The sequence below is a fragment of the Mauremys reevesii genome, linkage group 9, assembly GCF_016161935.1.
Source record: "Mauremys reevesii isolate NIE-2019 linkage group 9, ASM1616193v1, whole genome shotgun sequence".
In the NCBI taxonomy this organism is placed as follows: domain Eukaryota; kingdom Metazoa; phylum Chordata; order Testudines; family Geoemydidae; genus Mauremys; species Mauremys reevesii.
Genome location: NC_052631.1, coordinates 8,090,832 through 8,109,592, shown reverse-complemented (window position 1 = coordinate 8,109,592; position 18,761 = coordinate 8,090,832). Strand labels below are relative to the sequence as shown.

General features: G+C 55.9%; 1 protein-coding gene across 2 annotated transcripts in view; it reads left to right on the top strand.

Moving 5' to 3' along the window:
- The first annotated feature begins 470 nt into the window (after positions 1–470).
- EPHB3 (EPH receptor B3) overlaps positions 471–18,761 on the top strand; it is a 49,853-nt gene continuing 31,562 nt past the window's right edge. For both annotated transcript variants that reach the window (XM_039488181.1, XM_039488180.1), the window contains exon 1: positions 471–565. In XM_039488181.1, coding sequence (XP_039344115.1) covers positions 487–565 — 79 coding nt within the window. In that variant the 5' untranslated portion in view covers positions 471–486. The remainder of the gene's footprint in view (positions 566–18,761) is intronic.

The following is an 18,761-nucleotide window of genomic DNA, read 5'->3' as shown; positions in this document are numbered from 1 at the left end:
ATTCATCTTTCCCTGACGCCCCGCCCCTAGGTTAAGCTCCGCCTCGTGTCTGGGGGCGGGGTTTAGGCGCCCCCGACGCCCAATGGGCTGCGCGCTTGGCGTTGTTAGGGGCGTGTCCCCAGCGCGGCGCTCCCGCTGAGTGCGGCGTTTGGTTGCCAGGGGCGTGTCGAGAGGGTGACTGGCGGCTGGGCCCCGCCCCCCGAGGCTGAGCCGCGGCGGCGGAGCCGGAGCCCCCAGAGCTGGAGCGTGAGCGGCGGCGAGCGGAGCCGCGAGACCCCGGGGCAGCAGCCGCCGCGCCGGAGCCGATTCGCCCCGCGGAGCCCGGAACCCCCCCGCGTCCGGCGCCAGCCCGGGACCCCCCCTCCCCACCGGAGCCCCCCAGCCGGCACCGGAGCCCCGCGACCCGCCCGGAGCGGGGCCGCCCCGAGTCCGGGCACTGCCGCGCCGCCCGCCCGCCCGCCGGGGCCCCGGCCCCGCGCCCCCGCCATGGCCGCGGCGCCGCCGCTGCTGCTGCTGCTGCCGGTGCTGCTGCTGCTCCTGCCCGGCGGCCGCCGCGCCCTGGAAGGTGAGACCCGCCGGGGCGGCAGCCGGACGGTCCCGGGGATGCGCCTCTCCCGCCCACGGGGCTCTGATCCCCGGCCTGGGGCGGCCCGGCGCAGCCCCCTCCCGGGACGGCTGCCCGATCTCCCCGGAGCGGGGAACACCCCGAGTCCCCATCTCCCTGTTGGGACCCCCCGGTGGAGTCCCCAGGCTCTGGCTGGGGTGGGTGGGATCCCTCATCCCGTGCACTGGCTGGGGTATCCGGGACCCCCCCCTTGGCACTGGCGGGGGTGACCCCCTCTCTGTGGGTGGGCGGGCAGCCAGACCCCCGCACAGTGCCCGGCGTGATGCACATCTGGAGGCGCTGGCACTGGCGCGAAGAATGGGGTGTTGCTGATGGGTGGGACCGGGGAATGCTGAGTTGCTGCCCCAAACGGCTCCTGGCCCAGGAAAACCGGCACCGCTGGGCAGTGGGGTCAGGGCATGGCTAAGGAGCGTGGGATTGGTTCCCCCCATGGGCTGCCCAGACGGCTGCAGAGGGAGACAATCCAGCCCACGCTGGCCCATCAGCTTAACAGCAGGTTTCTGCACCGGTGCAGCCGGTTGGCGTGGAGCGGGCATGGGTGGCAAAGACGTCCCCGTGATATCTAAGGAGCGTCTGCCCTTGAAGTGGTGGGGCGTCGCTGGGCCCAGACAGATACGGATTGTAGGAAGGAGATCAAGAGGGCTTGGTGTCCGTGGTGTGAACAGAAGAGCATCTATGCGGTGCTGAGATGGAGATTTGCAAGGACACAAGTGGAAGCTGGTTGCCAAAAACTCTTGGGGGGTTTTCCCTCAATTTTTATTGTTTTTTTAAATGTCCAATTCTGTCTGACAGTCAGGATTTCCTGCTGAAATTCCAGGGGGCAGAGTGGGGTGTGGGAGAGGTAGTGTACTCACAACCTTAAACTCTGCCTAGATTCTTCAAGTAGCCAGATCCATGGTGAAACATTTCAAAATGTTGGCATGGGAATGCCCCGTCATTAGACTTCAGAGTTAACACCTTGTTGAGCTGAGTGGGGGCAGCTGCTCTTTCTGTGGGCTGTTTGAGGCTGTCTGTTTGCAAACACAGGAAAAAGTGCTTCAGTGGTTACTCAGTTCAGTCAGGGGGTTTTCGCCACAATCAAAAGGACTAGAAATTGAATATTTTTAAGTGAAAGGTTGGATGCTGTAGAAACTGATGAGGCCACCAGAGAAGTACCTGGGTGTTGGACTGCTGCATCCTGGCTCCCTGGCTGAGACCAAACGGTGGTCACAAAGCACTGAACAATTTAACCCCAAACGTGAAGGAAAGCCCTCCATATGGAGCCTTTTCTTAACCGTGATTCCCCCAAGGGGAAGGAGCTGGTAAGTGTATTAGTGTGTCTCCTTCCAAGAGTAGACGTGCTGTGGGCAGATTTCTTCCTCCCCCTCTTGATCTGGAAAAGAAACTCTCTTGTAGTTCAGTTGAAGATAAAAAGGCAATTAATTTTCTTCCACTAACAGGGTGAAATCGCAATCTTCTGGGCAGCCGGGTGATCCTTCATATTTGCTAGAGGAAAGCAGCTTTATAGTCCAACTGGATAAAGATCACAGGGGGAGAGACTGGGATTTGTGTGTCTTGTGGAGGGGCTGTTTGAAATGGAGGCTAGTTGCGGCTGATAGACATTTCATTTTTGCACGAAACGTCTTGCAAAAACTAATTTTTGTCTCGTGACAAAAGTCTCTGACCTCTTCTGGGATCGTTGTAGATTGCTCATTTCCCCCCCCCCCCCCCCCGGGGTTCTGTTAGGAAACACTCTTGCTTGCCAGAGGATAAAAAGTGGTGGGTGGGTGGAAAGGGGTTGCTGACCGCTTCAAAAAAACAAACAAAATCCAAAAACAGATGAAGGGAATTTTCTGCCCTTGTTGTTAAACACATCAGCTGATCACTGGAAATGTGTTTATTTTATTTTGCATGGATGTGCAGGGACAACAAAAATCGAAGAGAGAGACTTAGTGCTTGTTTGGAGTCATTTTGCTGTCTATTTCCCAGGCACAGCCCCGTGCTGCAGAGTTTGGGTTGCTGCTTGTTTTTGGAGGTGGTGAGGACTGGGGACTTCCTCTGCTGTAGCGTAGAAAAAGAGACATTTCTCTTGGCCTTGAGGCATTGGAAAAGTTGGGGAGGGGGTTTGTTGCAAATAATATCCATTTTTTTTCTTCCCTTCAAAAAAGAGACTTCAAATTTGGGGCAAAAGTCATCCTGAGGGCCAAACTAGGATCTCTGGGCCTGCTCAGTCTTTGAGCTTCTAGAGACCGTGATCCCCTCCTCGTGCTGTAGCAGTCTGGGAAGCAGTGACTACGCTGTATGCACTCTGCTCTTTTGGGATGAGCCTTGAACCAGCTGTGGACCCCTAAAGATCAGCCTGGAAATGGTGGCTGTGAACCTTACGTATTAAATAGATACTGCAGAATTAAGTTCTTCTGGGCAGGGACTGGTTTCTTATGCATCTGTGCAGCACCCGCCACAGCCGAGCTCTGGTGTTGATTGGGGTATCTGGGTGCTGCCATTATACTGCTTCTAATAACAATTAGTTTCCTACAAATCCTTTGGGAATTGAGAACCAAACCAATTCTGGGGCCCAGCACAATTGCAGGGGGGGGGGGGGGAATTGATTGTGTGTTACAGGCCTGCATCTCAGCTTGAGTTTCTTGTTTCAGTTGCCTGCTCCTGGTTCAGTTCTCTGCTCCGAGGCTTTTCCATTGTCCCTCTGTAGCATGTCTGGGTGGGTTGTCCTGTGCGCCTGCATTTCCAGCCCTAATGTTGTGACAGTGGGTCTTGCAGCGTTCAATAGCTTGTGGATGCAACAGCCAGAATCTACACAGCTCCTGGAGACCCAGCGGGTTGGGAGAGGTTAGGTCGCCTTTCCTCAGGAGGAGCTTGGTGGGCTCGGCTGTTTAACCGCCGTGAACTGGGGCGAAGAGCAGGACAAGGAAAATAAACAGCTTTCACTTAGGGTTTTCTCAGCTTCCTGAGGGTGGAAGAGTCAGAGGGCTGAATGCTCCTCCTGAGGAGGTCACCTTCCAGCTGTTTGCCAGGCCTCCGTGAACAGCCCTGCTTCAGTGCTGGGTTAGGAGGCTGCCTGTGTGTGGAGCAAGCCTGGGTGATGCCAGGCGCTGAGCTGTCTCTCGGATGAGAGGGCGCTTCCAGCCCACAGCCTGTTTCAACTTCTCTTCTAGCTGGACTTCATTTAAATTGCTAGTAAGGCTGCAGAGCTGGCTGGCTGGGCCAGGACAGGGTTTCGGTGACTCCAGTCTTTCCCAGCTCTGGGAGCTGAGATCACTGACCCCGTGGCCGGGGATTGTGCTCCTGCACTTTTGCTGCGTTTGGCTTTTTTAGCCGCTCACAAAGCTGTTTCCTGACCTGGGCTGGAGCCTTCGAGCCGTTACTGTAAATCTAGTGTGTATGATATTTTAGTGCTAATCATAAATCCACCGTGGCAATAAATCTGTAGGCACATACTCTGTAACCACGACTGCTAGTGGCCCGGGATTCTGCCGCCTCACTTGTCAGGTTCTGTGCAACTCCCAGCTGGCTTGCTGGGGTGTAGCCCATGCTGTAGTTCGTGGTCACTTAGGCGGGGGAGTGGGGGTCACCCCTCTCGTCTGGCGTTGCATTGGGCTCCCTTTTGCCCTGTCCTGTGGCGGAATCGTTGGAGTTTGGTTTCTTAGCAAGGCAACGTAAGCGGGGGGGGAGAAGCTGTTCTCCGCAGCAGCTCAGTGAGGGCTTTGTGCTGCTGAGAAGAAAATGGTTTCTCTCCAGATCCTGTAAGTGCGCTGTGTTTGTTTGAAGTCACAATGTGTTTTTCTTCTCCAGTTCAGCAGAGCCTCGGCCTGCTGGAGAAGGAATGCTCTGTCCAGAAGCAACAGCAGTGGCTTTCTCTGGCGAAGCATTTGAATGCAAGAAGGAGACGGGTTTGCCCTGGTTTGGTTGGGAGCTGAGGCTCCTGTGGTCGGGAACCGGCTATGGGAGCGAGCTCTCCACGCAGGCTGACATCAGTGTAGCGGCCTCCTTTGGGCCTCTGTAGCCTGCTCTCTGCCCAGCTGCTGGCACTTAGAATCTGGGCTGTGGAACAGCTCGGAGCACCAAGAACATCCATTATGTCCGAGACTCCAAATGTGGGACCCGAGCGAAATGCTATGGGATTAATTTATTTCCCCTAAATCACATTTTCTCTAACCGTGTTTAATGCCTCAGCATGTCTGATGTGATTGCCAGCTGTCCAAGCGAGGTCCCTGGCACTGCGTGTCCGGGGGGTAGAATTGGTGGTGGAAGAAGGGATAGTGGATAGCTGCTCACGAGGCTCCGCCAGTCTCCCTTACCAGTGTGTGGGCTGGGTGGGCAGACAAGACGGCTGCGTTCTCTCGCGTTTCGCTCAGGGGCGAAATTCTGCCTCTCTGGTGTTTGTTTTCACATCGTCTCCTGGAGGCTCCTGTGCCGCTACCCATGAGCCGCATGCTGGGGAGCTTCCTGAACTCATCTGCAGCTGGGAGAGGGAGGCGACTTTTGTGCGCCATTTCTGAAGCAGTCCCAAAGCGGGTGTTGCGCCTTCCCATGTTGCACCGTTTATGGGCTCTCCTAATGTAAAGAACTGAACGTGCGCCCTTTCCCTGAATGTTTGGGAATGAGAAATATTTGGGAGTCAGTCCTTGGCTGGGGTTTTCCCCGATTGCCGGTCTGCAGCCACGGTTTAGCTTTATGAAGGCCGACCCCCAAACACTGGGCCAAGTTCATTCCTGTACCAGAGCCACCCCCCAAGTTCTGGCACTGTCAGGTATTTCCTTGGCAGAGAAATTTGCTTTTTGTTTAATTACATTTCACTGAAATGCCTCATTTCTCGACGGGGGTGACTAATGGATGTTAGCTCGGCTGTTTTATTGACGCTTAGGGGTAGGTGGGGAGAGAATGCCGATCGCGGGGCTCCGTAGTGTTGGCTACACTCGTTAAATCTCCTGTTCCTCGCAAAATGCCCTTCTGCCTGCAAGCTGCTTCGGCTGTGTTTCCTGAGCCGAGGGGCTTTCCTTTGTGTCAAGTGGAGCATGCAGCTAGTTAGGGAGAGGGAAGAACTTGCAGCGGAGTTGCATGTAGTGAGATTTCGGTGGCAGTCTGTATATTTGTGGCTTTGCACTTCCATTGTTCTCTTTTTTTTTTCCTTCCATAATAACGCTTTGCTCCTAGTTAGAGGCATAAAACATCCAGCTGCCTGAGGGGTAGAAACTCTGGGTCTGCCTGTGTGTGTGTGTGTCGTCATAGGAATATTGGGCACTGGTTTTAAGAAACGTCCCCAAACTCCCCACTGTTGTGATGACTTATTGCACCAAATATTTGGGGAAACCAGTTTGTGGCATTTTCTTTCCGTGATAAGTTGCTGCTGCTGAGACGGGAAAATCGGCGCTCGGCGTCTAATTAACTGGCCAGAAGACTCTGAATCACAGACTTGCATGTTTTGAAAATTGTAGTTGTGCCTGTTGTTGTTGTGCTGAGTCAAACTGGTTTGTCGGGATTAAGCGTCTCCTCCTTGGTGCCGAGCGCAGGGGGAGGGGCGGCGGGCGGGTGTGTGTACACAGCCGAGTGCCCTCCAGTGCACGGCACAAAATGTTCTAGGCCCAGGATTTGGGTGCCCTGCTCCACTAGTTTGGGATTCTCGCCCCTTGGCCGGACAAGCCGGTGGGATGGAGGCCTGGCTTTTCTGCAGGGCTCTCGGCCTGACTCTGCCCTAAGGGCCAAGGTAGCAACTGAAGGAGTCACTAAGCTGTCCCCAGGAGGGTCAGGCAGAGGACCGCGTTGACAAGGAGTGAGCCGAGCATTCTGCGGGGTGGCTCGGGGCTGTTAGCATCTCAGTCGTGACATTGGCGGGGTCTGTCCTGCCTTTCGCTTCCTCTGCCGTTTGGTTCAGCACGAAGGGGTAACAGTGGAAGGAGAAGCCCTCTCTCACCGAGAGGGTCTGCTGCTGCCCTCTGAGGCTGGCCGCGTGTCTGGGAGAGAGAGAGAGTCGATGGCTGAGGGACGGGGAGCTGGACGCGTGCGCTCCTCCTCGCAGCTCGGTGATGTGTGCTCGCAGCTCCCTGCACGGCGCACTCGGCACGTTACTAGGAAATAGACACAGAATGGAAAACCTGTTCTCAGCCTTGAATTTGTCCTCTCCTAGTCCCCCAGCCACGGGGCATTGGTGGGGGTGAGGCAGCCCAGCCTCGTAGCGGGATTTCTGAGCAGAAGCCGCCATATTGGAGGGAGGGGAAAAATCCTTCACCCAGGTCGTCTTCCCTCCCCCAGTCTCCTGTTTAGCTCTGGGCTGAGATGGGTCACGGAGCTGTCGTGTTTCGGGCACGTCGGCCTTATTTGACTTGTCGGTAAAAGTCGTGAATTTCGATGGCCAAAATAAACGATCGGGATCCCCTGCCCCGGTCTCGGCTTCCCTCCCCGCTGTGTCAGCACGGGTAGGCGAGCGGAAGAGCCGCTCTGAACCCTTCGTCGCTCAGTAAGATCACGCTAAATGAGGCTCATAGGGAACTTCTTTAAAAACGGGAGCGTTCTCCAGTGAGGTGAAGGGGGAAATGCAATGATGGCCAAGCCCTGCCTGGCGCTGGGATAACTCGGATAGATAGGGCAGACCAGGAGCGTTACTGACAGGCGGGGAAGGGTGGCAGCTTAGCCACGAAGGAAACCAGGAACCATTTTATAAGCAAAACAGGCCACCTACACATGGCTGCCTTGTGACTCTCCTTTCTGATTAAGGGCGCCTTTAAAAACAAACGTACCTAGGAACATGCGTCGGCGGCGTTCTGCTTTGGGGCTCTCTTCACGCTGAGCTGACGGTTCCCTGCCCTTGCTAATGCCTGGATTGCCGTGGCACGTCCTGATCGGGAAGATGGCGTTGGAGGGGGTGCAGATCTGGCGGCCATGACGCCGAGCCTCTGCCAAGCACCTCAAGTGTCAAGTGCCGCATCCCCCAAGGCTCTCTGCTCTGCAGACAGCCCAGGGACCAGCAGCGCTGGTTGGACGGGGGCCTTTTCAACACCCTGCCCCCCGCAGCCCTGGATCCATCATGGTGGAAGCCTTTCTGCTGGGCAGCCCCGCTCTCTGCGTCGGGTTGCCATAGCGAAGCGCGATTGACTGGTCCCCCCTCCAACAACTCCTCCATCCCTCCTCCTGCCGTTAAGCACATCTGACTCCTCTGTCTCCACTTCCCATCAAGGTCGAGCACCCTAATGCACAATTGCCAAAGTGTCTGTGCTTGTGGATGCTGTGCTGAGGTGTTCCTCTGCTGGGGCCATACTGGCTCATAGTACTTGCGGGCAGGAGGTGCTGGTGAGGTTAGGGGGTGCTTTTACATAAAGAGGAATGCTGAGTGGAGCTGAGGCTGTGCTCCCAGGTAGGGAGATTTGGGATGCAGGCCCCCAGCATTGTTACCAGGGGCACCTGACGGCAGGAATGCAGCAGCACAAACAGCTACCCCAAGTTGCTGGACTTGGCTGCGGAAACCTTCCCCGTGGATTTCTGTGTGCGTGTGTAAGCTCCCGGCCTCGCTGGTCGTTGTATGTCGCAGCAAGCTCTCTGCCACAGGCTGGCATGTCCCACCCATGCACTGGGAGCTGCCGATCAACACCTGTTTCCCAGCCCCCTCCCCTGGAATGCCAGCAGCCGCTGGACCTTCCTAGCCGTGGGGGGGCTGCAGGCATCGGGCCTGACTCAGCCCGGAAGAGCTGCTTCGGAGAGAGTCGGAGTTGAGGCTGGAGTCACCCAAAGGCCCCCTTCTCCCCAGCTTTTCCTGCCCCCAGATGGAGCTGGGGAGGCAGTTAGCTCAGGGGGTGGATGGTAGGAGAGAGTGGGTGTCCTCGGGCCTCGCCCTGCAGCCTCCTGGTGGCAGCTGCTGCTGCAGCATTTGCTCTGACCGGCTTCCCTGGGAGGTGGGGCCGTGTACCCTCGGCGGAGTGGCTGAAATCCAGCCGAAAGGGGGTGAGGGGGGGTAGGAGAGGCTTGCCCACTTCTCCAGCCAGCCCCACTTGTCACTTGACCAATTCAGCCAATTGCCCAGCCAGAGCCGAGGCATGAGTGAGACCCCACTGTAGGAATCACTGGGGGGGGGGGGGCTGTTCTACACACACACACACAAATGGCGCGCAGTCCAAGGCCTTTTTTTATTAATGAGAAAAATGTGCAGGGCTTGAATGATTGCCAGGAACAGATTTATTCTAGTTCCCCAGAAATTAAACTGAAATGAAGAGGAGAGAGTCGGCCAGGCCTGGCACCCCCCACCCCCACCCCCTCCTGATTCTGTGCTTGTTTTAACTTTGGAAGAATCTGACTTTGGAAGAGGAGAGTGGGGGACGATATTTGGGTTTAAATAGTTCCAGATGGGTTTGGTGCTTGAGAGTTGGAGGAAGTGAGCAGAGAGCAGCGCGGAGATTCGGGTAACTGCCCCAGGCGGGAGTGAGGAGGGAAGTCTTGGCAGAGGCTCCATCTCGGGGCTGACTGGATGGGATGCAGCTTGGCAGCTGAGCACTGCCTCTCCGAGCCGCTGTGTCTGTGGGCTGAGTGTCTCTGGATCGGCGATAAGTAACTTCTGGCCATTTCCCCCCTCCTCTCCTGGAATGTTTCCAAAAGAATAACCTGCAAAAACGGCACTCGGGGGAGGTATCCCAGCCCGGAATCGGCTGCCACCTCCGGGAGCCAGAGCAAAGCCGGAGACTGTGTCGTCTGCCTGCCCTCCCATCACTTGATGGACGGGAGCTTGTTTGGTGGCCCTGAATCACGTGCAGCCCAGAACCCTGGGCGCAGACGCCCGAGCCTCCCAGCATGGGCTGTGCCCCGCGGGAAATCCATGGAGCCAGATGTGCAGCATGGAAAAGCAGGGAGCTGTTTGTTTCTGCCGCGCCCGGCCCTGTGCAAAGGCAGTGCTGTGGCCCTCTCCCCTGGCCGTCGGGGACTTGTGAATGAGGCAGGCTGTATTCTCCTGGTCGCCACAGCGCTGGAGGGTGCGGAGTGGTTTTATTTTGCCATAAAGTCTGGAAACGAAGATGGGTTTGTGGAGCAGTTTGCTGCTTGTGTGTCCCAGTTAACGGTATTCGCGGCTCAGGCGGGGCTGATGTCATCTGCTCGGCTGAGTTATTCCCATGGCCGGAGAGTGGCCAGAGTGAATGTTTCTGCCAGGAGCGTGACTTATAAATCGCTTTCTTGCCTGCTGGCCTAGGCGGTCTCTGCTGCCTGGGGTCAGTCACATTCTCCCAGAGCCCAGATTGGACCCCAGGGTAGGGAAGTGGTGAGGAGAGCAGCCCCTTGCAATGGGGCAGGGAGATGTCTGTGGTGTGTGGGAGGCTGTAGGGCTGAGGAGAGGCACCAGGGGCAAGAAATGGCAGCCGGAGGCTTGGCTGAGACCACTCTGAAACCTGTCAGCTTAGAAGTGTGAGCGAGCCAGTGATCGGGGGTGGGGGTGCGAGCCAGGGATCAGAGGGGGGGGGTGTGCGAGCCAGGGATCAGAGAGTGGGGGTGGGGGTGCAAGCCAGGGATCAGAGAGTGGGGGTGGAAGCTCTGTTGCAAATGAATCCATAAGCAGCCCTGTGGGAATGAGAGATGCTCCTTATCTGGGGATGTTAAAGGGCCCCTGCAGAGGAGAGCAGTGGGAGTGGCTCTGGGTCTCACACCTTGGGACAGGGAGCTGGAGCCAGGGAATATCTGTTCTTCCACCTGAAGCTGCCCCCTCTGCAGACCCTGGAGTTGCTCGTGCTGCGTTGCGCTCCTGAAATCCCCAGGGTATTAATAGAACAGTAATTGCAGTGTTGAGATGGGCTCTGAGCAGCTGGCTCTAAACGGCTCTGGGTTCTCTTCCTCCTTGGTGCCTTCAAACGTGGCTGCCGCTGCCTGAGAAGTTGCTGGGGGCTGGCACCCTAAGGGGCTGGTGGGGCTGCCCGCTTGGGGGATGGCACCAAAAGCTCCAGCTCAGAGCAACCGCAGAAGGGAGTGAATCCCCATTGTATGTGAGACCGGGGGGGGGGGGCAGGCTGAGCCCCCTGGGGGGTTTCCCCTCCTCCCAGGCACAGTCTGCTGCTCACCAAGGAACTTCTTGAACTGCCTGAAGCTTGGTGCCCAGGGGCTGCGTGTCCAGCACCAGCAGGAAGCTCTGCCTGGCAATGAAATGACGAGGCCCACAAATTGTTAGTCTGTTGTGACGTGGGGAAGAGTTAGACCCCCCCCGGGGGGGGAGGGCAGGATGGTGAGCGGCGCAGTCCTGCATTGGCAATGTCTGGCCTAGCCTCCGCTTGCTAGCAGGTCAGAGAGCCGCCAGGTTCTGGGCTGCCAAGGCAGCTCCCCTGAAAGCCCGTGACCTGGAGGAAATGAGCACTCCGGCCCTCCCCGCATCCCCAGCGCCGGCACGTCAGCTGCTTTTCCAGTTGGAGTGCTGGCACCTGTCCGACGTCACATGCTTCCAATCTGTCTTGTTACCAACCGAGAGCGGCCCCCGGGGAGAATCCATTGGAAACTTCCCTTCAGGGGTTTAGCGGCGGGCAGGTGAGACACCGGGAGCTGAAGAAAATGCTCCAGCCCAGAGAAGCTACCTCTGGCCTCCTTCCTCTTTGGCCTGGCATTCGGTGATTTTTGTCTGGGATTTATATTTGCAAATCACCGAGGGGGTCTGGGTGCGGGGAGTCATGAGCAGTGAGATGCGTTTGCCTGGGGGGTGAGGGGAGGGAGGGGAGATGCAGTTGCTGGCTGCTCAGTCACACAACTCCTGCCATCTCCCCCTCCCCGCCCCAGGTTTAGTTGATCGTACTCTCTAGATTGGGCTAGTTTTCCAGGCGTAGGACTGGCGGGGGGTGTGGGGCAGTGCACCTTCCCCTAAAGCAGCAGGCTTCAGAGAGGGAAGATGGCCTTGTAAAGGAACCAGCCTGGGACTCAAGATCTGGCTCTGCTACAGACTCTCTGTATGGCCTAGGGTTGGGACACTGAATATCCTAGTGCCTCAGTTGCCCATCAGGAAATGAAGCGACTTCCTTTGGCTTGGCTGTTGAGGTTGTAAGCTCTGCAGGGCAGAGACTGCCTTTGTGTCTGTACAATGGGGCCCCGATCTCACTGGGGCCTCTGGCTCTGCCATAATGCAAAAATAATGAGTCTGCTATTAAGTGCTCACAGTGCTCTTAACTCTGCCCACTGCCAGAGGCAAGACACTGGATTGCAGGTGCCAGTGTCTGGCTGGCTCAGCAGATCTGAGCTGCTTTGATGATGTTCCAAACGTCCTTGGCACAAAGGGCCACAGGTGTGACACCGGCCCTGGTTTCCTTTTGCTCCCCGTGGATAGCTGGCTCTGAACGGAGGGGGTGGTGTGCCCTTTACCCCTGCAGCCACGTATGCGAGCGTCAACCCAGCCAGAGTGGGGGAGAGGGCAGGGTGGGAAGCTCTTTGGGCCATGGTGTTCCCTCTTTCCCATCTCTGGAGGCGAAACCCAGATACCTGTGGGTTGGAAAGTGTCAGCAACGGGAACTTGTCATGTACGCCGGTGAGAGAGAAGAGAGGGAGCCGCGCTGGGCAGATTCCCCCAGGGGGTCTTGTGGCCAGGACCCAGAGGGCTGAGCGACCCGAGGTCAGGGTGTGGGGGAGGTATTGGGCACTTGCAGAGGATTGGAGTTCAGGTGTGTGTCTGCAGCCGCAGTGATTCCCGGCTCCTGCAGGGGGAGCTGCCACACAGCATCTGTCTAGATCAAAGGCAGCCAGCGCATGTTTCCGGCCTTTGCAATCCTGCAGAGAGCTGTGTCCTGTGCTGAGGGGTCACAGCCTCTCCGGGGCCTGGAATAGCTTTGCGCTGACAGTTCTGATCTCCTGCGGCGTGTGGGGAAGGAGCAGAGAGGGCCTCCCCTGTTAAAAATACTTGGGGGTGTGTAAGCAGCCTGTCTGTGGCTACTGCCGGTGCCCCGGCATTGCTAATTCCAGCCTGAGAGTCTAGCACCAAACCACGGTCGCTGTCTCCTCTCCGCACTCACTGCACACACAACCCAGCTGCCGTCTCCCTCTGCTCTCCTGTCCCACAGCCTGTCAGCCTCTCCCTTCCTGCCCCTTCCCTCACATGGAAAACCCTGGCTCGCCACCGAACCCTTCCCGGGAAATTCGCCGCGAAGGGGTGAGAGTTCCCCAGCGTTGGAGCATGTGGCGGGGAGGGGAGCAAGCCGAGCGCCTTGCAGCCTGGGGAGGCATGGGCATTTCCTGCAGTGGGGACGGTGGGGCCAGACTCTGGAACGGGGAAGGGGCTGATGGGATCTGCTTTGTGTGGAGGGTGTGGCACTGTCACAGGTCCTAGCGGTGCTCCCTGCTGGCCACCCTCTAGGGCAGCAGTGAGGGGAGTCCGAGTCTGTGCTCCGGATCCCTGGGGACATGTGAAAGCTGCTAGCGCCTCAGAGGCTGCAGCACTGGGGCATCCCATGGCCTGTCTGGCATGGGGCTCTTTGGCTCATCTGCCCTATGCCCCCAGATACTCCCTGTGATGAAGTGGGGCTGTTCTTAATGTTTCCTCTGAATACTGTGTGAGTGCCTTAGTGTCCCCTATGCATTTCGTAAGTCTCCAGCCTGCATAAATGGCCGACACACTGTCTCCTGGCAACTAATGGCCGGGGCCCTTCCCCCCTGCAAGGGGATGGCTAAAGGTGAACAAAGAGATCAGGTGATCTCCTGGCCCAGGAAAGAGACAAAGGCCAGAAAGGAGGGGCTGGAGGGGGTTTCAGTTTGGAGCTGGCAGGGGACGGGAAGTGAGGGCAGATGGGGGTTATCTGGCTCACCGGGCCCCAGAATGGACCCGGCTGAGGGGTCCCATTCTCTGTACCTACAAGCTCTGTTTTAGACCATGTTCCTGTCATTGAATAAATCTCTGTTTTACTGGCTGGCTGAGAGTCACGTCTGACTGCGGAGTGGGGGTGCAGGCTTCCCCAGGACCCGGCCTGGGCGGGCTCGCTGTGGGAAGCGCATGGAGGGGCAGAGGATGCTGAATGCTCCAAGGTCAGACCCAGAAGGTGAAGCCGTGTGAGCTTCTTGCCCTGAAGACAGTCTGCTCCGAGGGAGAGGAGGCTCCCCAAAGTCCTGCCTGGCTTTGTGGGGAGCAGTTCCAGAGCATCGCCCGGGGACTCCGTGACACCCCCATTACTTAAACACACCCTTCTCTAGAAGCTTCTGGTTACAGTTGAACTCTTAGGGGCCTGCAGTAGTTGTAAAGCATCAGCACCACACTCATACGCTTTGCGCAGAGATTAGCCCCTTTATGCTCTTTTATACTTAATCATAGGAAGCACAGGAGAGTGCACATCATGCAAAACAAACGTTAAATGCGTGTGCCTGCCTCAGTTTCCTCACCACTCCAGGGCATTCTTTGGGCTGGGGTCTGAGTCCCTTGGTTTGTCCAGAGTCCTTGGGCCATCTAGGCTCAGGAAAGCAGGCAGGGCCCCTACCTCCTGGGCTGCTGCACACTGGGTGACCTCTCCCTCCTACAAGTCCTTTACCCAGCTTCTGTGACCTTGCTGTGTCTTGCCCCGTGCTTCCTTCTCCTACCTCACCCCGTTCCGGTGTGTTTCTTTATTTAAACCACTCTCTGTCACTTGTTTTACCCCTGGTAAGTTTCCGCTTCTCCTGCCTTTCCCATCTCCCTTCAGAAGGGCAGAGCTAGGCTGGATTTCCAAGGCTTGAGCTGCTTTCTAGCCTAACCTTTGTGAGGGCTATAACCATTGCTCCTGTCTGGTGTGTACCTGTCGGCAGGGCTGGATCCTCATACGTACAGGGACTCGCAGTACAGCAGCTTTTCATAACGCAACCTCACGCTATCAGCCAGAATGTATAAGTTGTGCAGATATCGCCCCGGTTCATCACAGGTGTCCCTTGCCAGTGACGAGGACTGAGTGGGATGTGGGCGCATCTCTCTGGATGGGATTCGGGGTGTTGTGAACTCCCTAGCAGAAGCTTGCCCGGGGATAGTCCCCAGCAGCTGGTCAGCATTTCCCTGCCTTGGTTGAAGGCTCCTCCCGGAGGATTGGGTGGGGCAGGGGATCTAGGATTGGTTTGGACATTGGGGTCTGGGAAGTGCGTGGAAGGGTCTGCCCTGATACACAGCCCTCTGTGTGGCTTTGCTTTTGTGTATGTGAAATGCATGTCAGCGGGAAAAGTGCAACCTCAGGTTCTCTCCCACAGGCAGCCCTTTGTTTCCAGAGAAAAGGCCTCACTCCAAAGTCCTTTGTGCTGCAGTTTAGAACGGGGCTGGGATTAATTGTAGCAATAGGTGCCTGAATGGGAAGCGCACAAGGCCGCTCGTTCCTGCTATAATTATCTCAAAGCTGGGGAGGGAACTAAACTGTGCAGGAGATGCCCCCTTTGGTGGCACACCACCGGCAGGTCATTGCCTGTTCTGCTCCTGTATGCCGCCAGTAAGCCACAACCAAATATTAGCAAGCTCCTGCCATCCACAGGCCCATAGAATCTCTCCCTTCTTTTCCGAGACCTCTGTATGTGGCTGCGGGGCAGGGGAGGTGACCAAGCCCCAGAGCCAGGCACCCCCTCCCAGCAAACACTGCAGTGTGCATACTGTTTCCTCTTGCAGAGGAGCTGTGGATAGGATGAGGACTCATGAATAGTCCCACCCACTCATTGTCTAGCATCGGCACTGTTGTGTTAGCCATGGCCCCATTCCTGCCCTCCGGAGTGAGGCTCACATCTGGTACGGACCCAAATGTTGGGCGTGCATCAAAGATCCCTGGCATCTGCGCTCTCTCTCAGTGGGTTGCAGAATGAGCCCGGCCCCTCTGTTTGACACTCTGGCCTGGGTAACCCATGAACTTTTCTCTGGGATATTTCTAAGGAGCTCTTCGCTTGAATCTGAGCCCTTCTTTTTTCCCAATTGGGTAGGTATAGCTGAGAGGCCAAAGTCCTACCTTGCCAGATCAACATGATAGCTGGCAGTGTCGCAAGTTCAAAGCCAAGAAAGCGTAAGGTTTTGTACCCACTGGATCAGATTCTTGGGCTCTTTCTGAGGAGCTGACTGAAAAGAATGCATAAGAACCTAAGAACGGCCATACTGGGTTAGACCAGTGGTCCATCTAGCCCAGTATCCGGTCTTCCAGTGGTGGCCAGTGCCAGATGCTTCTGAGGGAATGAACAGGACAGGCAATTTATTGAGTAATCCATCCCCTGTTGCCTGTCCCACCTTCTGGCACTCAGAGGTTTAGGGACACTGAGAGCATGGGATTGCATCTCTGACCATCTTGGCTAATAGCTGTTGATGGACCTGTCCTCTGAACTTATCCAATTCTCTTTTGCCCCCCTTTGGTTCAATAAGCGCCCAGAATTACTGTGAGAAGTGGTCTCCCCAGTTTTGCATATGAGCGCTGGAGCAGGTACTGAGAGGAAATCCTGGCTCTAATCCTGGTCAGTAGCAAAACTCAGACTGTAATGAGGCGTCAAAGCCTTAAGTACGGAAAAGTTTCTACTTCTGCTGCTTCTTCATAGTGCTCCGCCATCAACGTCAGCCTCGACCCACCTATTCTTCCTCTTCTCCCAAGACACTCTTCATGCTGTCTTCCGCTTGCAGGTGACTTTCCATGTGGTGTGGATCTGTAAAGCTACTACCCGCTCCTTCTTCAAATCCTTCCTCAAAATACCCACAAAAAGTCGCCAGCTAACCATGAACAAGCAGAGGGGTGGTGAGGCTAATTGCTTATTGTCTTCCTGCCGCCGCTTCCGTATTGGTTGTCTTCATTTGTGAGCTTGGGCAGGGCAGGCGATGACTGTGTCTGTTATGTTTGCACAGCAGCTGGCACATCGCGCTTGCTATCCTAATTCTTTGCATCAGAAAGGGAAAGGGGCGGGTGGTTTGTATCCAATTTTGGATTTGTAAAGACTTTTGAATTGATGAAGAAAACAAGGTGGCGCGGTAGTGTTCAGGACAGCGTCCTGCTGCGAACTGCCTCTGCGGCTCCATGCTTCAGGCAGCAGGTACAGCAAGTCCCAGAACCGTTTTGAGCCTGGCCCTCACAAACAACCAATCTCTGAGACAAGGTTACAGAAGGCCTGGAACGCCCAAGTGGCCCCACCACCTCAGGCCTGGGAGCTCCCTTCTGCCCTCTGTTTACGGCCCTTTCCTTGGTTCGGAGCTCCCTGTTAACTGACTGTCGTTTTTCTGTGTGGTGTTTGGCCTTGGCTGTTGCCCGGCGGTTTCTCAGCTGAGATGGTGGAGCCGGAATAGTGAGGATTCAGGCCGCCTGTCTCCTGTCAGAGTGTGGATTTTACTCCGAGTATTTCCTAATCCCAAAAGAGGCTCGTGCCCCATCACGCTGGAGACCTGGGGTTCTACGCAGAAGCTCAAGTCTTGTACGATTCCATTGGAAGCGATAATTCCTTCTCTCTGACCCCTGGCGCCTGGCTCGGAGCTCTCCGCCTTGCTGATGCATGCCGTACTCCCCGTCACATCTTCCTGCGCGCGTTCAAATGGCAACGTTCAGACTTGGCAAAGACCAATCCCTGTCAATGCAGAGTACTTGTTTGGCTTCACTACAGCCACTTGGGTCTCCATGAAATGTTTAACGGCAGTGGCTGCATATCTCCGGCATCATGGAACACAAGTGTGCCCATATTTGGACAACTGGCTCGTCAGGGCTGTGTCCTGGGCTCTGTCCTTTCAAAGGGTGTGTATCCCGGCGTGGAACTTGTTCCCCCTGCAGAGATCTGGGACTCCAAACAAACTGGCTCGGGCTGACTTTTATAGGAGCCACCCTGAGCTCCTGTGGCTACAGCTTTTCTGCTGAAAGAAAGGCTCCTAGACATGGAGAACGCAAACCTCTGTAATGATGCTGCATCCCCGGGGAACAGACAGGTCTCCCTGAAGCTGGCTTGTGTCATGGCTCTGGCACATGACGACACCTCTTGCCAGACTGCAGCTACAGTCCAGGCTGACCACTGGTTACCCTCTATGAATGCAGCCTGCACGTGTGGCTAGCGATGCCCTAAATCAGGGGTAGTCAATTATTTTTTGTCAAGGTCCAGATATCTTGGTCAAGGTCGAGACACCAGAGAAAATAAGTAAGTCCACACACACACACACACACACACACACACACACACACACACGTAAAGAAAATTATTTCGGGGTCTGTTCCAAAGCATCTGGCAGTCTGGATTTGGCCTGCGGTCTGCCTATTGACTACCCCTCTCCTAAATAGTTTGGGATGCTCTGCTTTGGTTGTCAGCACGATCCAATTACCTTGATCTCTCTCTCCTAGCCCCCTCGCTGTGGAAGGCTCATATTCAGGCGGTTCTCCCATCCGGAGTTCTGCAGGAAACCTGGCAAATCCAGGATGTTACAAATACACTGGAATTTAAGGCAATTTGACTCTGCTGCCTGGAGTGACTAGGGCACGGGAGGAGAAGCACTGTTGTCTTGAGGCCATGCGTGTGTGGGAGCAGGGATACTAAACCAGGTCTTCGCTGCTAGGGGCAAGGTGGGACAGCTCTCAGGTAGATAATGGGCATCACCAGAATCCAGGCTAGCACTGGTGGTCTCTAAGGGGAACCATGAAAATCAGTTTTATGGGGTGGGGCACAGTCACTTCTATAGACTCCGAAAAATGTTCTCTCTCATTGAAGGGCCACTGGAGATTTCTGATGCTTTCTCCTGGGCCATGCTCAAGACCTCTCTGCCATTTCCTGCAGAGACACTCTTACCTCAGGAGAGCAAAGCTGGTCAGAGCCCAGATCTAATAGCCATTGCCTGGGCTGGTCAGATCTGGAGCATGGCTCTTCTGGTCCTGGCAGTGGAGCCTCCACTCTTTTCCTTGATGTTTCAACAACAGAGTCAGGTTTTACATCTGGATCCAGACTCACTTTGCCTAATAGCAAGGCTGGTTTAAATGCTGTTTGTTCACAGTGCTTCATCTGGTGTCTAGGCCTCGCTGATCCTTGTATGTTGCTTCCATGAGGCTGAAATGTGGCCTCTTGTTTCATGGTTAAATTCCCTCTACAAACCAGGTCAATTTAGGTTCAGGACTCCCTGCTGTGGGTGGGTGGGGGTGTGCCCAAGAGGCTTCACACATAGCCCCGAGCTTTGAGCAACTCGATTCTCTGTGCTGGTCAGAAGCAAAGCAGCATTGTTCCTTACCCTCCAGTGCAGGGACAGTGTATGTCTCAGTGCATCTGTCCCATGGAGTTA